This window comes from Leptosomus discolor, chromosome 12 (assembly GCF_034619465.1).
Source record: "Leptosomus discolor isolate bLepDis1 chromosome 12, bLepDis1.hap2, whole genome shotgun sequence".
In the NCBI taxonomy this organism is placed as follows: Eukaryota; Metazoa; Chordata; class Aves; order Leptosomiformes; family Leptosomidae; genus Leptosomus; species Leptosomus discolor.
In genome coordinates, this window is record NC_141402.1 from 5,683,395 (window position 1) to 5,706,127 (window position 22,733).

A 22,733-nucleotide genomic window follows, 5' to 3' on the forward strand; every position below is an offset into this window, starting at 1 on the left:
TTGTATGACAACATTGCATCATACGATCAGGTCATAAACTTTGGAAGGTCATAAAATCTTTGGATTAGATTAGGCATAGACTGAAGGGAGTGGGCTAGGTAAATTGCAATAGCACACAAATAACGCTGGAAAACACACCTCAAGGGTACATCTCAAATGCCAATTTATTGCCTATATCTTCCTTGCCCAGAGGGAACTATTTATCACTGGTTCATAGTAGTAAAATTATGGGAAACCCTGACCTCCAGCCAATCCCAGCAAGCCAGTCAGAGGGGGTTTTGTGCCAAGAGGGATTGCTTCATCTTCTGCAAACCTACCCCCTCTCACTCCCCTCGGCACGCTCCCTCTGCGGGGAGAGAGGAAGCAGATGTATAACCCTGCTGCTCCTGCAGGCCCAGTCCCAAGGTCCAAGTAACCTACATCAAGATGCAAGAAAAGCCTTCACACTCTTATTGGGCATGCAGTACACATCAAAATCTAGCCCCAAGAAATCAAGAGATTAAAGTTAGAACATGGTTTAAATGAATCCGAGTGAATAATTTTTAATGAATGCATTTAATGATGGATGAGTTTCCTTCCTTCTTTCCATGAAATGTGGGGAGCGGGTTGCAATTTGCTGCGCATATTCCTTCCTCATAGAGTACTTTTTAAATTTCTTTTAAAGTAAGGGTTTGCTACTCCAAGCACAAGCTCACTGTTCAATTGTAGTTGGTCCCATAAATCACTTAATATTGTTTCCATCCTCCGGCCTAATGAACATAACTCATGGAATCAGCTTTGTGATACGTAGGCTTACAGAAAGCACATTAGAAATTCACTTTTTATAGTATTCCTGTGTGAGCTTAACATTTATTTTCTGCCAACAGTTATGTGATTAAAGTTTAATAACTATGAGTGTGTGCAGGAAATGACACCAAAAGCAACCCCAAGATGGCTGAAGATTTGCTTCCAAATTTGCACAAATATAAGTAGAAATTGTTTCTGCATTATTCATCCAACTTTAGGCCTAAACCAAATACATCTTGCTAGCAGCCTTGGAAACATATGATGAAGTGTTTTAAAATTCCAGTAGATGTCACCACTTCTCCCCCAGCAAGTCCTTAAGTACGTCTAAAAGAACCTTTTGGAAACAGTTTGCACTACATCATGGGTTGAGAAAGCAGAGAGACTCATTTTGCTTTGGGTTACATCTATGTGTTTTGACAGAAAAATAATATATTCTTTTTCCTAATCTGTGTCAATGAATTAATGAACTTATAGAACTCATGTCACTATTGTAAACCAAACCACATGCAGATTAGCTGTCAATTGTGGAGTGATGTCATCACTAATACAAAACAGTACGTAGTGTTGCTTTAAGTTTTCTGGTGTCATTTGATACTTCATAAATATCAAAGTTTTCAATTATACTTTGATTATAACTATAGTCCAGATTGTGACTACGGTTGGTTTTCCACCTACAGTGTTCCTGTCCAGTCATGGCAACATCCATTTGTTTTAGCTTCCCAAGTTTAAGCAAGCCTTAGTAGTGTCACCTTCCCAAACACTTGGGTTCGATTCTTTTCAACTTTCTGTTATCTGGCCCTGTCATGAAAAATGAGACCTCATGCTTCAGTTCAGCTGGGTTTCGTGGCTCCATATTTCTCCACTCCCGTTGGGAATGAGAGGCCCACAAGACTTAGAGTTCCCACATTATGAATGAGGCCTCATACCCCTTCTGGTCAGCTACATCCAGACATATTCCTGATACTTTCCCTTCCCATTTGCACACTAAGTCTCTGTGGGAGCATATATTTTAAAATAAATATCAGATTAAACTCAAGGCCAGCTAAAATCTGGATCTTTGATTAGAGACACAACATCAATGGATATTCATTTGCTTATACTGACCTTGACTCCTTGCATCTGACAGCTGTAGCATCTTTCGTTGTTCTCTATAAAATTAATAACTTTTCATCAGTTTAGATTTGTCTGCATCATAGAATAAAAAATTACTTTGCTTTTTAAAAGAGACTCAAGTCCACAGAACATAATATGTAAAACCATCCTAAGAAAAAATTTTCCTGCTACTGAAAAATTCTATAGCCTAAACTTCATTTTCTGAAGAATTTAATATTCCTTTTCTTTAGACACAAATTTTACGTTTGTTTAAGAACACTGGAAGACAAAATTAATCATCAACAATTCCCAGGGCAAGAAAATGTTTTGTGTGATTGTTTTTCATGTGACAGGGTGGCCCCAGGGGAAGCTGGCTTTCTGGCTACATTCGTCCCTTAAGACTTGGAAGAGAATTTGGATGCATAGCAGTGCATAATGATCGTATATTTCTGATGAGTTCAACAGTGTTTTACAGACTTCAGAAAGGTTCATTTGCAGGTCTGTAGATGACTTAATCTTATTCAGATTTCACCCAGATTAAAACAGCCAAACTGACTAGAAATATTACACATGTAAGGAAAATTGGCTCTTAGATATCTTAGAAAGCGAGATAAGATTCAAATGCATCACTGAGACTTTTTAAAATGCCCTTATTCATGTGACTGGGTCACTTGAACAAGTTAAAAAACTATCAAGCACTTTTAAAGAATATTTAAAACATTATTGTTTAAATTCCTTTCCCACCCAGCTGTAAAGGGGCCTCAGGATTACTGTATTGTCAATGGGATTTGCAGAACAGCAGCCAGAACTAACATGAAACTGAACAAGAGCAACATTGTACTCCTTCTCAAGAAAAAAGAAAAATGCAGTCTATGGTAAAACCTTGGCCTGCTGCATGAGGACTGACTCCTTTTACAAGATTCCTCTGATTGCTTTCTATTTTTTAAAAATCAAACCTTCATGTTAAGCTTTTAAAATTGCTTCCTTGTTTAAAAATAAGTTAAAACTGGGAAAAAAAAAATAAAAAGACTTTTTACTTGAACTATAAAAAGCAGTTTATTGACTTTAGTAAAAGTATGTGACCGGAGGAGGATAATACGACTTGCTCTCACTGACAAAATTGGCTAATTATTAACATTAAGTATTCCAGAAAATGCTTCAGTTTTTTTCTAAAATAATGCTGTCTGTACACAGAAGAAATATATTCTAGATTTCAGAAAAGCCTGTCATGAGCAAACAAATAGTAAGAAAGGTGGTTCTTCAGTGGGCAAGAGTTACCAATAAAGCGGAAAAAAAGAGGTATGCAGACAAAATCAGAATTACCCACAGGGCTGCAGCTCTCAGCTGTCCTGGTGTGAACAGACAGAAGTTACCGCTGAAGAGGTTTTTGGAAAAAGTAAACAAGTCCACAGGGTACTGAATGAAGGAGATAAACACCTGAACTCATTAGGTGCCATGGAGCATTCTCCGAATGAAGATGACTTGGTTGGATGTTCAACACAGAAAGCACTTCCAGCAAGACTTTTGTTCTTGCTTGTACTTCATACATTTCCTTGAGGAAATGTCTGTTGACACTGAAGTGTCTGGACTCAAGGTAGAAAGGAACATACAACTTCTGAGAAATGTCCTGAAAGAAAACAAAATATGAGGACCTTTTTGATAAAATCTTACGCAAAGGCAGAGCATCCAGAACTGCTGAGAGTCACCGGACAGTGAAGAGTTATTTCAGGACCTTAGGACAGTTTGTAACTGAGAAATTTATTCCACTAGTGCAGTCACTAGGCCTTAGAAGTGTTGCTAAAATGAAATTAGTGAAAGAAACACTTCATCTAGAATTTTACTTACCAGCAGACATATTTTGTTCTACTGATTACAGCTAAGTCCTGGAAATAGTTTTATATTAGAAAAAGTAGCCTCAGAATCTTAATAAAATATATAGTTTTTCTGTTGACACTCACCAGAGAATGATCTGGTATATTTGTTCGTATGCATCAAGACCTCAGAAAACAAAGTAATGGTTAAAGAATTCTTAACTGATTTGTATTGTGGCTCTTCACTAAACAAAATAGTTTTTCTTCCCCAGTTAAATTTTCGAAATAGCGGGGAGGATCCATATGTGTTTATTTTAATAGAAACATTTTGAACTAAACATATAAATAAAAAGAAAATATTTAAGGAAATCTATCCATACTTCTTTAATGAAAGATGTTCTGCCTCAAAAGTATCTGAGAACTAATTCAGAATACTTAAAGTACTTAAAGTGCTCTGTCAGGGGGGTTGGACTAGATGATCTTTTGAGGTCCCTTCCAACCCCTGACATTCTGTGATTCTGTGTGAAAGTCTGAGATCCTGATGCCAATGATGCCTCTGTACGAAAATCATGTTTCAGTGACTGAATTTTCAGGAGCCTTTTCAATTATTGCCCCTGACAACTTACAACATTTAAATCAGAATTAAAACAGCTACAACATTCCCCCCGACTCTTTCATTTTTTGTTGTTGTGAAACTACTTTGAAGGGCAAGTTAACTAATAGGTGCCATTCTCCAAATAAAAATTAGAGGGTTTATTGATTTGGGCAATTCCGCATCAAATATTTCAGTTTCATAAATTTTCTCTTGCTTTTCCGGCCTCCCCTAGTAAAGATCCTAGTAAAAAGACTTACTCTTCTTTCACCAGAAATATTTTGTCTGGCTGACAAAATAACTCTCCTTTTCTCCTCTCCACTATTAATAAATACATGGTGTGTTAATATCTTTCTTCTGCTCACTGTGATTCCACTACACGTATCCTGGTTCCATGGTTAATAGGATAACGCATAGTTAATGTATCATTAGTATACAGTCCATTTAATGCTTCACAGATCATTCACAATTAATCATTGACAACTGCAAGAACAAACACGAGCTAAAGTTCTAAACTAACTAAAGGGAAAAAGAGAGATCAATGTATTTTTGACTCAAACTAAAACCAGATGAATTTACCTGCTCTAGGTAGCAGTGTTGTGAAGTAAAAGAGAACTAATCCATTTAGAAAGACATTAGACATGTAACAAACACTACAGAGAAAATCCTAAATTTCTAGTGTGCAAGGCTACAACTGCAGTACTGTCGTGTGAGGTTTTCTCTGAAGGTTTTAGTGGGACTTGTGTGGATGCCAGACCTGAAATTGATACATTGATTACAGCACACAAAGAAAGATCTTTTACTTGATTAGCAACAAGTCTTTAAATATATCCTTTACCATGAATAAAAATCAAAACTGTGTCATCAGAAAAATATCTCAGATCTAGGACATTTTCTTACTGACACGCATAATGAGAAAAGTGAAGGAATTGTGAAGGTAATCAATGAATACATGAAAAAGGCAGAACTTCAGTTGAGAATGAGAAGCATCAAAATGTTGCCCCATGAAAGGGGCACTCAGATGAGCTTGCAAACAATAGATGCATCAATGGGAAAAATGTTTGAATTCAGCTGTTCTTTTTGAATGAATGCTGCAGCTGAAAATGTGCTTGGACACAGAAGGCAACCGTCTCAGTTAAAATCATGTCAGATTATTAACTGCAAAACAAGCTACAAAGATATTTCCACCAAGGAATTAATGTAGGGTCACGAACACAAAGAACATGTTGGTACCACCAAAGAAGCTGGTATTTGTATTAATATTTATTTAAAATATATTATCTTTAAGTGGCCTCAAATGAAATGAGGGATCTTAAGAAACTTAGTATCGTACAAAATCATGGAAAGGAACTCTCCCTCCCTGTAGTTTTTAGTCTACATAGGGAAGAGAGACAAAAAATGAGAGTAGAAACAATTCATGGGCATTCATCTGATCTTTGCAGCAGAATCCAAAAATTCCATCTGAGTGCACTGCCCAGCATTTTTGTAACTATTCTAAATGCTTTCAAAAGGGGAAATTTAACAACATTTGAGTATTTGAGGAGAAATATTTGTCAGATGGTGATAACTGTGCAACTGAGAACACAGACAACCTTTTAGCCAAGGTGCTAGACCAAGAGAGTGCATAAAGCAGTGAGACAGCACCAGCAAACACATTGTGAAACATGTCACTGTCTTGGGGTTCACAGATGTTGGGTTTGATCTTTCAGTTGCTTTGCCTTATGTTGGGCCATGCAAATCCTTCAGCTGTGATTCACTCAAAGGCAAGCATTAATCAGTTGACATCAAAAGGAAAGGCACAGAGAAAATTAGAAAGGTACACAGTTGTGAACACCACACGTCATCTGCAGTGTTGATGGAAAGCATATTCTTCACTCAAGCAAGGGTTGCTAAGGTTTGCTAGCTGAGTGCTTAAGCCACAGTAAGCACAGCAGCAGAGACTTCCATGTGAGGATTTAGCAATAGTCTTGATAGTAAGCAATTTCCATTTATGCTTCTAACATGCCAGCATGGTTTCCAATAGGATGGTCTGAAAGACCTGGAAAGAGTCATCTTTAATCAGTGTGTTACCCATGATGGTGCTACATCCCAGACTCTGCACTGTGACGAAGGGTCCTTTCTTACTGTTACCTGTGGTCCAAGCCTGGTAGCTGTCCATCCAAGTGTGAAAAATTCAGACTACAAATGCTGACGAAGTCCTCTATAGCTATGGAAATGCTGTTGCCTTTGTTCTTTCCCCTAATCATGTGGAAAAAAAGGGGTAAAGAAATGTATTGCAGCCTGGCAAAAATATATCCAAGGGCTTCTGTGTCTCTGGCCTACTGCAAAGCGATGGTGTCTGTGAAATGGGAAATTAATGGATATTGGTTTTCGGATGCACCTATATTTATCTTGTGGTGTTAATTTATAAAAGCCTCACTTCCTCGTCACAAACAGCTAAGTAAAAAACTCAAAGACACAAGTTCTCAAGTCTTTAAGAGCTGGAAATACCAGATGTGTCTATAACCACAACACAGTCTTTCATTACATTGAAGAGGAACATCTTAACACAATTTTTCAGTTATCTACTTCATTAAGAAGATGTTTAATCAAACCCTTGTTTTAAGAAGTTTTTATGCAGGAATGCATTTCTAAAGAGAAATCTCTTCAAGGTTTTCAGGTTTCGGCTTTGTATGTGTTCAGCATCCCTTTTTCATTTTTTCAGCTCTTATTTATTAAAATCACATTTAGAGCTAAACATTTTGAGTTCAAGGGAAAAAAACATTAATGTGACAGTAATTATCATGAGATCTTTAGTAAAAGTAAAGCCAAAGACAACAACTTGATGGATAAATACAAGATAATAGTAATACAAGACCATTCTAAAACAAAGTCAGAAATGTAAGAGAAATTTTTAGAGCTCAGCTTATTACTTTTTGGGAAAGAAGGGATACTGGGTTTGAGGGGGAGTTGGTTTGTTTGTTTGTTCTCTGGTAAGCAGTACCTTTTCTGACAATTTATTAATTGTCCAGGATAGCTCACTTTGGAGACCATTCTGAGTTAGTGTCCTGTGACCTGCTTACTTTCTCCCTCTCTTTAAATGAAATTTTTCTCTAATAAGAAATGTATAATCTGGTATAATATCCTAAGCTTGATGAGTTGGTCCAGCTATTCCTCATTTTAAAACACTGGCAAACAGGAGTCATCATCTAGTGCATACCAAACAAGAAAATAATGTGTCAGTTAGAAATTTCGAAGAGAGAATCTGATGCTGCAAAAATTTCTGTTTTGATGGGAATTGTATTTGATATGTAAACAGCACGTGAAACCCCAACTGAAAAAGTGCCTTCCTTGTCTCCAGACTGAGTCTGGAGTTTATCTTACATGATCTGAACTAATAGTTAGATGTCAAGGTGTTTAGATCTCCTCCAAACAAATCATCAGCACTTTTTTCCATAGCCACTGGGGAAAAAAAAAACCACCACAGTTCCATGGCATTATGTATATTCTTTGTCTTGGGCAGTCCTTCTCAAAAAGAAAGAATTGCCCACTTCTTCTGTGGTCTACAGAAAGTACCTAAATTGCTGGTCTGGACTGTACATACAGATTTTAACTTCAAAACAGATGAGACTCCCCCCTAGAGTAAAGCACGTGATAGATTTCTTCTACTCCAGATATTCTAAACCAATAACTAATCTCATTCCACAAAGTCTGTCCTTTTAAGGATGAGACACTCATGTAAATCACTGGCTGTGCTTCACAGTATTTAGTCGCCTCCCTGTTTATCCATTCCTGAAGATGGGCTAAACTTTTGAAATCACTAATTTATAATAACTGGTGCTCTGAAAAAAGTGTGGCCTTTTGAATAATTAAGCTGTACAAAAGTAAAAAGCCATGACAAAGGGCATTGTATCTTGCTCTGGAAGTGGAAGCAAACACGTTTAAACAAGCAAATTGCTTAACACACTTAGCATACTCCTTAAACGTTCCTGTTATCACAAAATTTTACAAGTTGTTTATCCTTAGCTTCATATTGTGATATTTTATTTTATTTTATGTATTAGATCTCTACAATACTAATTCTAGCAAGAATCTTGAAATGTGGAGTTAGCTCTGGCTCTTCTTTACTGCAGTGCAGGCACACTGACTTACCGTAGCTTCAAAGAAGGCTTCCCTAGATGATTCAGGCCCATTCCATAATTACACTTTTGACGCAAGTGAAAACACACATGGTTGTTTCTGGTTCTTTTTAGGTACATCTTCTCAATTTGTCATAAACCTTGCTTTACATGATAAGCATACATAACAGACATATATCGTTGGGTATATCCTCCCAGAACCACTCAAAAAGATTTTTACATTATGTGGTATAAAGAAAAAAATCAGACTAAATTTTTATATACACCAAAATCAGTAAGTTACTTTGAAGACCTGTGTGCATTGTTAGGTCACATTGTAAAGTTGTGGAGGACATGAACAAAAGCTAGTTAAAAGACAGTGTGAAGGAAACAGTACAAGCAGTGTACCTTTCAGTTCGATATTTGCGACACAGGTGACCACAACAGTGATAGAAAAGATAGTGTTAGACACACGTCCTTCTTCACGCCATTTAAGTCTTTTGATCCCATTTAATTTCTTTCTAAAGAAAATTAGCAGTATTACCTACTACACTGACTTTTTGTGCCTGTTTCCCACAGGTTCCATTGGGTTCTAGGCACACTTGAATTATTAAAACAAAAACAAAATTGGCTGTTGAAAGGCAAAGAGAAAAATCTTTGACTTCCCAGTGTTTTGTCTGTAGGTCTGGTGGGTTTCCTTTATTACTTTGATTCAGTAACTATTTGGCAGGGGACTGATCAATTCATAATTTCGTAGTTAGCAAGTCTGCTTGTAAAAGTACCAATACCTGGAAGAAGACTATTATACAAATGTTTTCCCTCGAGTTTTCTGGAGAATATGCTGGTTCTTCCCTCTGTTGTGGGAATAATAAACATTTCTTTTTGTTCTAGGTGATCTAGAGTACATTTCTTTAACAAGATATTTTTGTCACTTCGTTTCTCAGCAAAAACATTATCAATATAATAATTAGCAGGACCAGATCTTGGAATTTAACTCTTTTCTATTCAGATAACTAACAATTACACAAATAACACTCCCAGCTAGAGAAAGACAAATTCAGATCCAAGAGCAAACTAGAAGGTAGAGATAAGCATTTCTGCAATGCAAGTGAGACCCTGTGTTTTCTTGTTCCTGGTTCTTTAGCCTGTCAAGGGCTGAATCTGTTCATCCGCCTCCCCACCAGCTAAGCACTTCAAACTCAACTGAACAAAATCCCTGTAGACCTGTCTTTCAATGCTCCATGCCATCTTCCCTCCCTCCCCTTAAAAATGAGAATGAACATTAGTGAATAATTTACAGTGTCTAGAGTGTTACTTAAATACATTAAATTTTATATAAACTTAAAGAAAAAATCAAAGCAGATTTCTCAAAATACAAAAGCCAATGTTATTTTGATTGTTCATTGCTGTTATTTAAAAGGAGATGGTCGACATACATATTTGGAATGAGCCGTATGAGATACCAGAAGCAGTCTTGTGGTAAGGCAACGGGACACCCTACAGACCAACTCCCGTCTTTTGGATACTAACAGGCAACCTGAAAAAATGGGTAAGACATCTTAATTTATGAAGATATTATCTTATCTCTTGTAGATACAAATCTCACTTTAAACAGAACAGGTCAGACAAGTAACATTCCACATAAATGATTCATGTACCAAACACACAATAAACTGAGAGAAAAATTTATTCTATGAATGAAACATCTGAGCCCTGAACTTTTGTAAACAGTTCAAAATAAAGCTGAAATTTGAACGCATTGTCCAAAGTCACTGGAGTGTAAATTGAAGTTACAAAGAATCCTGCAGTTCACTGCATATTTGTCTAACATTTCTAATCTCATACAAAATCTTAAATGTTCAGAAAAATTGAAATGAAATGACAACATTTCTGACAAGCATAACGTTCAGTTTCCAGAATGATTAAGCTAATATCTAACCTACATGCAGTGTATAGGTCAAGTTCACATGTATGAATTGATATGTAAATGTATTACACATACTTTCTAGCTCACCCCACTAACTGTGTATGTATACACAGGGAGTCCAAAGATTGATCTACCAAAATACATGTTTCAGTGAAAATACTTTGATATAAATACTTTGTTTCATACTACATTGAAATCAAACATGCTTATTCTGGTTTAAGCTGTTCCTTTCTGTTGTTTAAAAACTGAAAAGTCACTTTCAAAGCAAACATTTTAAATGCCCAATTCATTCAGAAATAATAAGAAAATAATATTTCTGTATTTTTAATGACTTTTTGTTTCCAAGTTAATTAAGAAGAAAGGAAAAGGTATGTTTATTTTCTCATAAACTTTACCATATACAAAAATAAAGTGCACAACTTCAGGTGAAAAATTCAGACCTGGCAAAAGTAGTTTCGATGACACTTAGGTGATGACAGGTCTAAACAAGCTCTTTCCAGATACATTTTTTTACTACAAATATGAGATCCATCTAAAGGTATTTCGTTTCTGTAATGTAAACAGTTCATTATATGAACACATGTAAATGGTCAGTATGAGCCTGAAATTACCGCCACATATTTAGAGGTTGAGAGTATCTGTAGCAAAATCAATTGATGTGGATTCACATTGTTGTATCTGAGAGCAAATTAGGCTCATTCCTTGCTACTGGCCTGCTCACTGAATAGTTGGTTGACCTGTTAGAAATGGCTTTAAAACATTATGGGTTATAATGGCATCTTCTTAACAGCTACTTCAGTTCACTTTACATGTGTGGACACTTTTTTTAAATGAGATTTTAACTTTACCTGTTATGGGATAAACCCTGCCACATCTACAAACTCTTATCTCTGGTGTTAATTGCAGGTGACAGAACAGGGTTCAGTACCACACATTCACAACAGAACCTGAGGCGTTGTGTGCTATTAGGGATTACCATGCTATCAGCGTGCTGGCAACGGGACCTTATGGAGTTCATTTTTTTTATGAGATTTATCAGTTCGTTGTTTGTACCAAGAATATTGATTTTTCCATTTAAAGGATCCATGGTTCACACATGTATTTCTGCTTAGTGAAATAAGTGAGTGCAGTGAAACAAAGTGTTAAAGTCCATCACTTGTGTAATATATTTAAAGCTCTACAGTACCATACATCTTAACAAGGAAGTTGGAAGTTTAAGGAGCTGCCTCAAAGTAAGCAAACAAAGCAGAATTCATCTCTGATCTTACTAGAAAATTACGTCTGTGAAATATCTGATTCAACGCTTATCTTTGAGTAGTTGCCTATGACAGAGATCATTGTATGTTTTCTAGTGTTTTAAAACTTCAGTCAAGATAGAGCTTATAGTTAAATGAAGAGATCACAAGGAAGAAATGTTAAGGCAGAGACTTCTTAACCCATATACTCAAGGGGAGAAAAAAGTAGCCACCATGGGTCACTGCTTGAAGCAGGACAGATTTCTCAGACATAGGAAATGCGGAAGGCAATCACAGCTTAGCAGTTTCCTGGTGCCTTTCATCTAAATACCACTTAATACTAAATAAACATTAATGAATTAAGCTGCTTAACATATCTACAAAGTAAGTACAGCAAAGAAGAAATGCACTTACTTTTTTGGCAGATGTCCTAGTACTCTAAAGTTGCAGATCATAAAATGATCCAGAGCAATCATTGCAAGCCATCAAGAAAAAAATATATACTTTCATAATCTACAGAGTGCTTTGTGAGACATTGACGGGGGGAAAACACTTTCAAGATCTTGCTAGTTGAGTCATTTTAAATTTATACGGTTTCTTGATGAAAAGAAAAAGGCAAATTTTAAGAGGAATATTTTAAAATTAACTCTATTCTTTATGTTGTTATCCATTGGTAAAATCTCCTTTTGTCAACTCCAAGAGCTCCTGAAAGTCCCATTTCAGAGTTCTAGAAATACAAGACTACTTAGAAAAACAGAAAAATGGAAATTCAAGTTACAACTTAGTGTATGCATGCACAACTTTTCCCAAAAGCAGTAGCTTGAATGTTAAAAACATGTCTGTACATGCTCACTTGCAGTTCTTGTAAGGCTTGGAAAGGAGGGAAAACTACCAGTGTGTAACGATTTTAAATCTTACACGGATACCTTCACACTGATGATGTGTGTTTGATTTCATAAAGATTTTTCTGGAATTCTCTGAATTTCTTTCGGAAATTTCAGTAAATGTAAATAATTGTTGCCTGCAAGTGTGTATCCTGGAATGGAGCACATTTTTATACAGTGTAGGAACGTCCTCTAACATCATTCCAAGCAAGTATTTGAAACTTTGCTGAAAAATTTTCTCAGCTAATCACAGTTACGTATTTACATAATTCTATTAAAAAATAACAACAGTTAAGAACTGGACTCAGGCTGTAACATCCCTTTCATTTCAAAGTATATGCTTGCAGCTTTAAGGATTATTTTTCTTCGAACGCAGAAAATGCATAACACTAAAGCATTTCTTAAAAACCCTGCAAAATGTTCTAACTATAGAAAAATATCAGCAATAAAACATTATTAGAAGCATTTAACATCAGAGCACCAAATTCTTGGCTTCGTTCCCTTAATTCAACTATATTAAACAAGACAACATTTTGTTAGATTGCACTCTGTTAGTCTGTTGATGTGTCTTAGCAGGAAAATAAAAGAAAAAATTGCCTTTGCAAACCACTGAAACAAGTTTGCTCATTCTGTTTCTTTGCTCCTACAAACCACATGTTCACGGTTTTAAATAAGTCATAAATAACAATAGGAATAAAACTAAATAAAAATGTATATGTATTGTTTTATTGTATACCTATCATCTTAATTATTTTTCAAAGGTTTTTGGCTCACATTTATACAAAGCTCTCTTCCATATTTGTGCATAGCAGAAAGGAATCCACAAGTCTGGGCTTTACTAGCTGCTGAAAATCTGAATCTTCAAATCCATCAGGACTCATAACTGCTAGTCTCCGTAAGGCTGCCTAGAAAAACAAAGCACACAATTGTAATACTGTTAAGGTCTGACAAAGTTGTCATTGCAGGAATCCATGATATCTATCTCTAAATAATAGCCAAGACTCAAAACTGAACTGTGCAGGTCTATGGACTCTTCTACCTGGCTAATCTCTTGTTACTGTCATCATCTGTCAGATGAATCTCCCCTCAAATGCAGCTATTAAATGACAATTCTTTTGGGGCATGTTACTCTCACACCTGAGCAGCAAGGACAGTGTCGTGTTAGAGAGCACGGAGGTGAGAGTCAGAACACTTTGACTGTAAACCTCTCTCTGATCTGCTGCACGTCTCACACTGCCTCTTTGTATCTCAACTCTCCTCTCAGCTTTTGTCTTATTTATGAGCACTATAAGCCGTCTGATTCTGAAACGTCTGCTGCTGAAGTTCTATGCAACGGCCATAGCAGAAACCTTTTAGATACTAGTGTGGTAGAAAGAAGCTGTACATTTCAAACCATTTGGGAACAAATAAAACTGCCAGTTGTTCTGATTCTGAGGCTGCACAATACGAATTGCATTGATGTTACTATTGTCTTCATAAACTCTTCCCTTCTTAGAAGTGACTTGTTTTTCTCACTGGAGAAAAATACACAACAATTGCGTACATCTTAGCAGCCTGACACGATAGATGTAATGGGAAAGCAGGCTGGCTTTCCTCAAGAACAAAAATTGTCTCCTGTTAGTAAGGTCTGATAGTTGCAATCAGCTTATCTCTGCTGTTTGTCAATGCAGCATGAACACAAGAGTTAACCACCTGCTTTAAAATAATAAGTAAACTTCAAAAATTAAACAACCAAGCTAAAAATACCAAACAGTACAAGCCCTCAGACTTTGGTGACAATATCTATCAGAGCCTGAAGCAACTTACGTCTCAAGGACAATATTTTTGCCACATGCTTATCAGAAAGTGTCATCAGGGAGTTACTAAAATATCAGGAGAAGCAGAATTGCTGAGACAGGCAGGTAACATCTCAAGCAATCAGCATGAATTCAAGTAATGTGCAGCAACAACGTCAGTGAGACAGAAAAATCACAGTGTGGTTTGCTGCCTTCACTCTGTGGCCTCTTCTTTAGCCATACAAGATTAACAAGCCTTCTCGCCATCTGTGAAGAATGACCACAGCATTTCTTGTGCTCACATTCACACTCTCTTCATCCTGAATGAGTCCTGCCTAAATGAACGAAACTTCTCATGTGCTGGTACAAAGCTAGCTGTTAAGCAAAGCTGCAATAGCCAAGTTTAGTTTTACATTTAAAACAACATTAACACTAAAAAGCACTGTCAAACAATATTCTTCAGTCCTCATTCAGCAAAACCAATCTCCTAACCCTAGGTCACCCATGTCCCCAGAGCATCTTTCTCTCACAGAATGCTAGGTGAAATTACTCAGCTCCAACAGTGGGTGGAGGGCTCACAGTCCATGTGGCGCAGGGCCAGCAGCTTGGATCTTTCTGCTAAGCAGCGAAAGCGTTAACCTTCTGTTGGCCACTCCTTGGCTGGACACTATATTGTCTTGGAAACTCAAATAGAAAAAAAGGGATTGTAGTGAAAGCAAGAAATCTCCTTTCCTCTCTTTGGCCACTTTACATAAATATTTCCATATGTATGCGTGTGTGCAGATAGAGGGCTGCTACCTCTGTGATTCAAGGCTCATTTCAGCAAACATAGGATCATCAGAGAATGGAATTTAAGAATTACTAAAACTACAAATTCTGAAGTGTTCCAGTAAAATTTTTTAGTGCTCATTAATGTGAAGTTGAAGCCATTTTTCCTTATGTGCTTAAATCTTCAATCAGAGGATAAATAATTGACACAGTACAGGATTATGCTTAAGGGGAAAAACAGGAGACCCTGGCATGAATTTAAAACATTCCTGCAATACTTATGCATTTTCAAATCTAAAGGGCTGGGGTTTTCTGCATTTTTTAGGATAAGTATGAAAGAACGATTAAAATGTACCTACCAGACATGCCACTAAAACCGAATCACTGTTATTTCTTTCGGCTGGTGATCTGCAAAGTTTAATTAGGCGAGGAATACCTGAGTGCACAAAAGAGTATCAGGAGAAATAATTTAGAAAAACAACCTCCTTATTTTGAGTTGGGTACTATTTTTTTAGATGTTTCACATTTGTCTTTCTTAGTAGATATGATCTCTAATGGAAAGATGACATGCAAATACTTCAGGGACTGTCCATGGAGCTATGCAGCTCAGAGCAGTCATAATTAATAGTTGTAAAGCATAAACAAACAAATGCATTGGGTTTACCCACTATTGCTGTTTCAGAGCGGAAATTGTGACCTTTGTTTCTTCCCTCTCAATCCCCCCACATACCCTTAAAAAACAGCCAAACTAACTTCCTGTTAGATTCATCACATCTGAACCCGCAGGGGTCCAAGTTTTCTGTCCACTGACAGATCCTGCACAAGGGTTTAAAGAAAGAAACAGAGGAGGCAGTGCTGTCAGTTGGCAGAGCCTGCCACAGCTACGTGTTGAGTGGATGCTGCACCTCAGGTTCCTCTGGGAAGTGAGCCAGAGGTTCATTTAGCACAACATCCCCAGTCACTCTCCGGACAAACCATATAGGGAACCTATTCCATAAAGTGTACCACGTGAGGCTCAAAATTAAAAAGTGCTTTTCCATGACTGGCAGTTCCTCCCTCTTTTTCAGTCTGCCGTTAAGCTAGTGGTACATCCTTACAGCTGAGTTTTACGGCTGCATCTGCCACTTCAGGATCTCGGCTGAGTCGTGCCAGCGTAACTGCAGATTTCTGTTGGACTCGCTCACAAGCAGCAACTTCTGCTGAATTTCCTGAAGATGATCTTTCAAAAAGCATTTCCATTAAAAGTTGAACACCTAGAGGGATGTAAGAGCCATTGTTATCCTCTCTCCAACAAAAAAATGAGTCCAAAAAATTAAAAGGGAAAAAGCAAGCTAGGTAAATACAGACCAATCACTGCCCAAATAGGGCATGAAGAACGCAGAAATGTGGACTGCTATTTGGCTATCAGCATTCAGGCATATCTGATCTGTGCATTGGTTTGTATTCACTAGGAAGCTACAGAACTTCTGGAACTAGAAAATGCACTGACTCTGCCCTCCTCCTACTTCTTGACTCCTCTACAAGTTGGCATTTTAGATTTCACAAACGTATTTCAGTTAAACTAAATACAATTCTTTATTTATTCTAAACTAATGTGAAGGTAATCACTAACCCAAAAACTTGTAGTGACATATTTCAAGTCTCTACATGAAGTTTTGCTTGGAATTAAAGGAAAGTAAAAGCTTTTTTTTTTTTTTTTTTCAGTTTATATATTTTTAAGCAAGACTTTAAAAGTTACCATCTCAAACAGTTTAAGGGTATTTTAAAGTGGGGAGTCCTTTAATAAGGGAAATGATGAAATTCTACCTCTTGAAGTTTACTGTGAAATAGCAGTATGCTATTGCATACTAAACTTGGTTTACTGAACATACAAAAAAGCCAAAGTTGAGAGGAAAACCTATCTAAACTCTCCAGGATTCAAAGAACCTTCTCAGTTTGTGAATCTGGCTTTTGACCAGCACCTGGTCATTAGGCAGACACAAAAAGCCTTTATACACAAAATGAGTGTCAACCCTTCTCAAAAGCCTGGGGGCAAATAGTTCTGTGTGAACTTCCATTATGGAGTGTATACACAAACTTTATCACACTGTGCTTGACAATCCACACGTACAGCTCCACCTACTCTAGTATCTAGCATGAGCTAGGCCTAGTTGGCGTAGCTGTTAGAATAATTTCCTGACCTTCAATCAAATTCCTAATGTAGTAGAAGTAGATGAAATATGATCAAACATCTGTCCCAAACAACAAAAGAGGTTTTGGTGTCTCAAGGAAATAGATAACCTAACTACATAACCAATCTGTTAATCATAAAGGAGCGCAAAATCTTCCAGGGCATGTTTGGATTGTGGGTACTAACAATAGCAAATGAGAAAGCAACAGCACTAGTCAAAAGACAAATCGTCAGCAGGGTATTCTCCACACAATCCTATAATTACAGACACCTAGGGTGCTGGGAAATGTCAGGGTCTTACCAAGAGTTTCCACACATGTGGCCCATGTGCCTGCACTAAGAGGTCCAGGACCACCTCTCCAAACCTCCAGGAGCACAGGGAGCTTGGATCAGGAGCATGGCAGGAATCACCACGTGGACCTGACCAACCTCTCTCTGTGACTGCCCCATCCCTCCCACGCAACAAGGGGGTCACAGAAGAAACCACCGTGCTAACCTGCCTTGCTCCTTCCCCTCACTGCACTGTCTTCTGCACGGGACAGGGAAGACAAGTAGTTTGTAAAAATGGATATATCTGTGATTAAATTGCTTCAGTATCCAAATGCATTCAACTTCCACATTGTCATTTGGTCTCAAACTGCAACACCTATCCACCTTAGCAAGGACATCAAGTGCACACTACCTCTGTGCACACATGGATCACATCAATCAACTTAGTTGTGCCTGATCCATGCCTGATCATATTTGTGGGCACAAATTTTCCACTGAAATGCCACACACATCGAAATCCACTATTACATAGGAATTGGCCAGTTCTATTTCAAGACCCACTTCTACGTAGATGCTTTCTGAAACCCTGTCTCTCACAATCAGCCACGTCTGAGATTCAAATGGATCCAAACTCAAACCATCCCTATCCAAACCTTAATTAAAAAAGTGTGGAAGGGATATTCCTAGGACAGAAAAAGCAATAAATGTGAAGCTTCACTGTCATTTAATATCTCCCACAAAAAAAAAAAAAAAAGCTGTCTTACTATATTGCTTGGCCACGAACTTGCTGGTAGGTGTATTAATAAGGAGGTTATGTTTTCTTCTATCCTTACCCACAGATTTATTAACCTAACTTCTCAGACTGCTAGTGGGCCTATAATCCCTAGGGTTTTTTCAACACAATGAATTTCTCATAATATGATATTTAAAGAAGTGTGGAAAAAAAAATGTCAACTGCTGTATAGTAATAAAAACATAATGCTTCAAAATGTATAATACTTCTGAGTGCCTGTGACAAAAGTGACACAAAATGCAGGTATGCGTGGTGCAGTATCAGATGATGTCTTTCAATGTGTAAGAATTGCCACCTCATACAAAGTAATTATCAGAGTAAAGGTGGTTGAAACACGTTGTGCTACCTTGCTTTGTGTCTATGAATGTCACACACAGAGAACATCAGCGATATGGTCATACATGTGAAGTTTTCTAAAGCACTGGTAATTTATTTCAGTTACATAGAACCATCCCAAGGACTCATTTTGCACCTGCAGCAATGTGCAATAACCAGCAGAGACAGAATGCAAAATGAAGCATTGTTAGTGAAGCCTTTCTCCTTTACCTTGCCACCACTACTTTCCCATCTGCCCGCATTCTCCGCAAACAAATACAGGATAAAGTGCAGCTAAAACACATACCATTTCCTTGAATGATTTCTGAAGCACACTGGTCCAAGACAGACATGTTTGCCAGTATTGTTACCACCTGTTGTTAGAAAGAGAAGGAAAATGAACCATAGCCCTACAATTTGGTAATATTAAATAGCACGGTGCTTTATAAAATAAGTATGGCAGAAATATGGCAAACCCAATAAAATTAAAAAACATTCTTGTAGTTGAACGGTCTGTCCTCACCTTTGAGATTTCTCTGGGGTCTTTATCGTACTGCTAACTGAAATCCAGATAACAAGAACAGTAAAGCCTCTTTTTCTCATGTTCCTATACTCATGCGTAAAAGTCTATTGTATAGAGATGTACGCAGCAGATTTGTTCAGTGGTCAAATTGGTAGAAAGAAGATAAAAATTTATAAAACCCAACCAAAAAAAAATGTGGAGTCTTACAAAGGATTCAGCCAGGAGCTGCCACCCTCAGGAAGCAATCCTGTAGTCACATTCCAGCTCTGGCAGAGCTCACAGTGAAGAAGGCTGAGAATCAGCATATCACATACATTCAGTAGCAGTAAGTTATTGCTGCCTTTCTGCTTCAGGGTTCAGCTGAAATGTCGAGAAATCCTTGCAACAGATTTGGAGGTTTGAGCCTTGATTCAAGGGAGTATTTATGGAATACTTTTCAGTTTTATTGAAACCATAAGTTGTGTGCATGTCAAAGCACTATCCCAAAATGAGCTGGATTTAAAAAGTCATTCATACATTTCCTGAGCTAAGGCCAAGATTAGGTTTTGTACCAACAGAAGCACATTTTGAGATCCTGATTTACAGAATTTCTTACCCAAAATAGCACTAATGTTTCCAAGATTAGGTGTAACTCAGCTTGCTTAAACTGATGCAACAAGCCGGTGACAGAGACTGAAAGCTGTTGGCTTTCACTCACCATTTCACTTCATTGATATCATAGACTTTCTCTCATACATCCTGCAAGGTATTCTTTTTTACTTTATCCTTCAAATAACTTGGTTTCTGCATGCAGACATATCTCAATACTAACAGCGTATATGAGAGACCAAATAATAAATGTTATAGATCGTGAGAATACAAAATAGAAATAATGTTCTTTCTTAAGTGGTTTTACTTTTCTCTATTCTAGTTGAGAATTTTTTTTTTATTTTTGATCAATCTCAAAATTTTTGATCAGCCTCAACAATGACAATTTGAGAACTGGTTATCAGATTTTAACAGTACAGCATTAGTTCACAAACAAGCAAACTTCTTAAATATAAGTAGGCATGAGATCAGATCACCATTCTGATCTCACTTTGCCATTTTAATAACAAGGATGACTCATTTTTGATGCTGTGACATAAAGGTCTTCCACTTTCGAAGGTAGTGTTACAGTGTCATCTCTCTGAATAAATATACTTACTTAGGATGCAAATGAGTTGCTGAAACTCTACAGAGTGACACGTAGAAATATAGTAACTCAGTATACATCTATGTATTTATTCCATATTAATTATTAACTGTGTTTCAGGCAGACTGTATATGTTTTCTCATTCTAAATTATATCCTGTTAATGAAAATTGCTTCCTCTGTGCAGAATCTGTACCCCATGTGGCTCTCTAAACCACAGATGAAGAATTCAATTAGCCAGAATTTGAATACATGCCAATTATTCCACTGCTTCAAGTTATTTTGTCTAATAAGTATTTTCACACATAAAAATATTTTGTGTGTATCTTTTGACACCAAAAATTATTGGAGGTTATATCTATACTTCCTTTGAGTTGATTATGTGTCCCTCTGTATTTTGCAATGTATTTATGAACTATCCTAATGGGTTTATGTGTAACCTTCTCCAGAGGGGTTTATAAAAGACCCTTATCATCAATAACCATCAAGTTCTACCTATACTGTCTTTTAAAATCTTAGTAGGACTTGAAAGGCAGTTTAACTATAGATTAGGTCACTCCATGTGGATAGATTCTTCTTTCCCAAAAAAAGTCACATTTTCCTGTGATGTAAACAATGTAACATGAAATAGTATAATGTAAACACATAATGGGAAAGCTGAATAAAGAGTTGACTTTAAATGCTGTATTTCACCTATACTTGCCTATTTTAAAATTCAGTATACATACAGCTTGCATGAAAATTTCCTCTGTAATACAGACCAAAGTTCAAGGAAGTTTAATACTAAAGATGAACTCTTTAGGGGAAAACACAAACTTAAATGTAGACTCAAATTGCTTTGAAAAGCAACACTTCCATGAGCACTGATTGGTCAAAAATCATAAACAGAACTTTTCCAGTTGCATCACTCTCACTGTAGGTTATTTTGTCTAACGATACATAGGCTCACACTGCAGCCTTTACCTTAGCCTCTCTTTTCCCATTATCTGGCTCCAAATTTCATAAGGCCTTAGGCAGTCTCTGAAAAATAACTGTGAAGTCCTGCTGAATCAGCAAACCGGTTCAGATGTTATTGAGAAACATGGAGCACACAAATGGGTATAGATACAAGTGACTGCCAGAGCCTCATTTCTACCACGAAAATAGACGAAAATTATTGGAAAAAATAGATATCAAAACCTCTTTCAGAACTGAAATAATTTTTAAATAATTGAAAGACTTGAAAATACTTAACATGGAATCTCTACTGTTCAACTGCAATATTTAGTATCAATTTCATTAATTTTTCAAGACTTTTCTTGTAAAAGATTACACTCCAAGATTATAAAGGACTGGCACCTGAGACAATTTATGGTTCTAGCAATTTTTCTGGAATCCTAAGCCATGCAATGAACTTGTAGTCAGCTCAAAGTAAAAAAAGAACATGTCCTGAAGACAGGACACATGAGCTCTGATCATCTGCCAGTGCTAGCATACCATGCAGAAAGTCTGTGTGGAAGCCACCCACAAACTCCAGTACCCTAGTGATATCTTGGTATGTGGGATCTGCAGATGTGCTATTAAGCAAAGACTGTTAGAGATCTTCCAGAGGAAAAAAAAAAAAAGGTTACTCAATGTCCTTCTCGTAGTGAGGGCCCCAAAACTGCACCCAGCGTTCGAGGTGCAGCCTCACCAGTGCCGAGTAGAGGGGCACAATCATTTCCCTACTCCTGCTGGCCACACTGTTTCCAATACAGGCCAGGATGCTCTTGGCCTTCTTGCCCACCTGGGCACACTGCCGGCTCATGTCCAGCTGCCTGTCGACCAGCACCCCCAGGTCCTTTTCCCCCAGGGAAGCTTTCCAGCCACTCATCCCCAGCCTGTAGCGCTGCTAGGGGTTGTCATGGCCAAAGTGCAGGACCCGGCACTTGGCCTTGTTGAACCTCATACGACTGACCTCAGCCCATAGACCCAGCCTGTCCAGGTCCCTCTGCAGAGCCTCCCTACCCTCCAGCAGATCGATAATCCCACCCAACTTGGTGTCATCTGCAAATGTACAGAGGGAGCACTCCATCCCCTCATCCAGATCATCGCTAAAGATGTTAAGCAAGAGTGGCCTCAAAACTGAGCGCTGGGGAACACCGTTTGTGTTTCTTCCTGAAAACAAAGAAACAAATATACCTAGATAAGCAGCTTAATAGGTCTTTCTGTCACCTGATTGGAAGAGGTAAACATCCCTATAAAATAATAGCAGTTAGAGACAGGATCTGCTTGCAAAGTCTAGGTCTACTCTGGGACTATGTCAGGGAACTATAATCTTGGCAGAGCTAAGGAAGGAATCTTGCCCTTTGGAATGAAGGATGTCTTTCCTACATTTTTATTTACTTCATATTGCTGACTACTCTAGCTAAGGAATTGGCACAATAACAAGATTCTCACATCTTTTGTTTTAAAGAAGCACATAGGAAATGCATCCTTCATAGGTCACATGGTGAATGGGCTTGTCCCATAAACCAGGTCATATGAGTTTAAAATAATGACGG

The 22,733-nt window shown here is 37.5% G+C and overlaps 1 protein-coding gene across 1 annotated transcript in view; it reads right to left on the reverse strand.

Moving 5' to 3' along the window:
* Positions 1 to 13,200: 13,200 nt before the first annotated feature.
* The window catches only part of INSC (INSC spindle orientation adaptor protein), a 91,295-nt gene continuing 81,762 nt past the window's right edge, over positions 13,201 to 22,733 (reverse strand). Inside the window, exons 9-12 of the mRNA XM_009954461.2 lie at positions 18,823 to 18,889; positions 16,065 to 16,220; positions 15,327 to 15,403; positions 13,201 to 13,329 (exon numbers count right to left, since the gene is read on the reverse strand). Of these exons, the coding sequence (XP_009952763.1) occupies positions 13,201 to 13,329; positions 15,327 to 15,403; positions 16,065 to 16,220; positions 18,823 to 18,889 (429 nt within the window). The remainder of the gene's footprint in view (positions 13,330 to 15,326; positions 15,404 to 16,064; positions 16,221 to 18,822; positions 18,890 to 22,733) is intronic.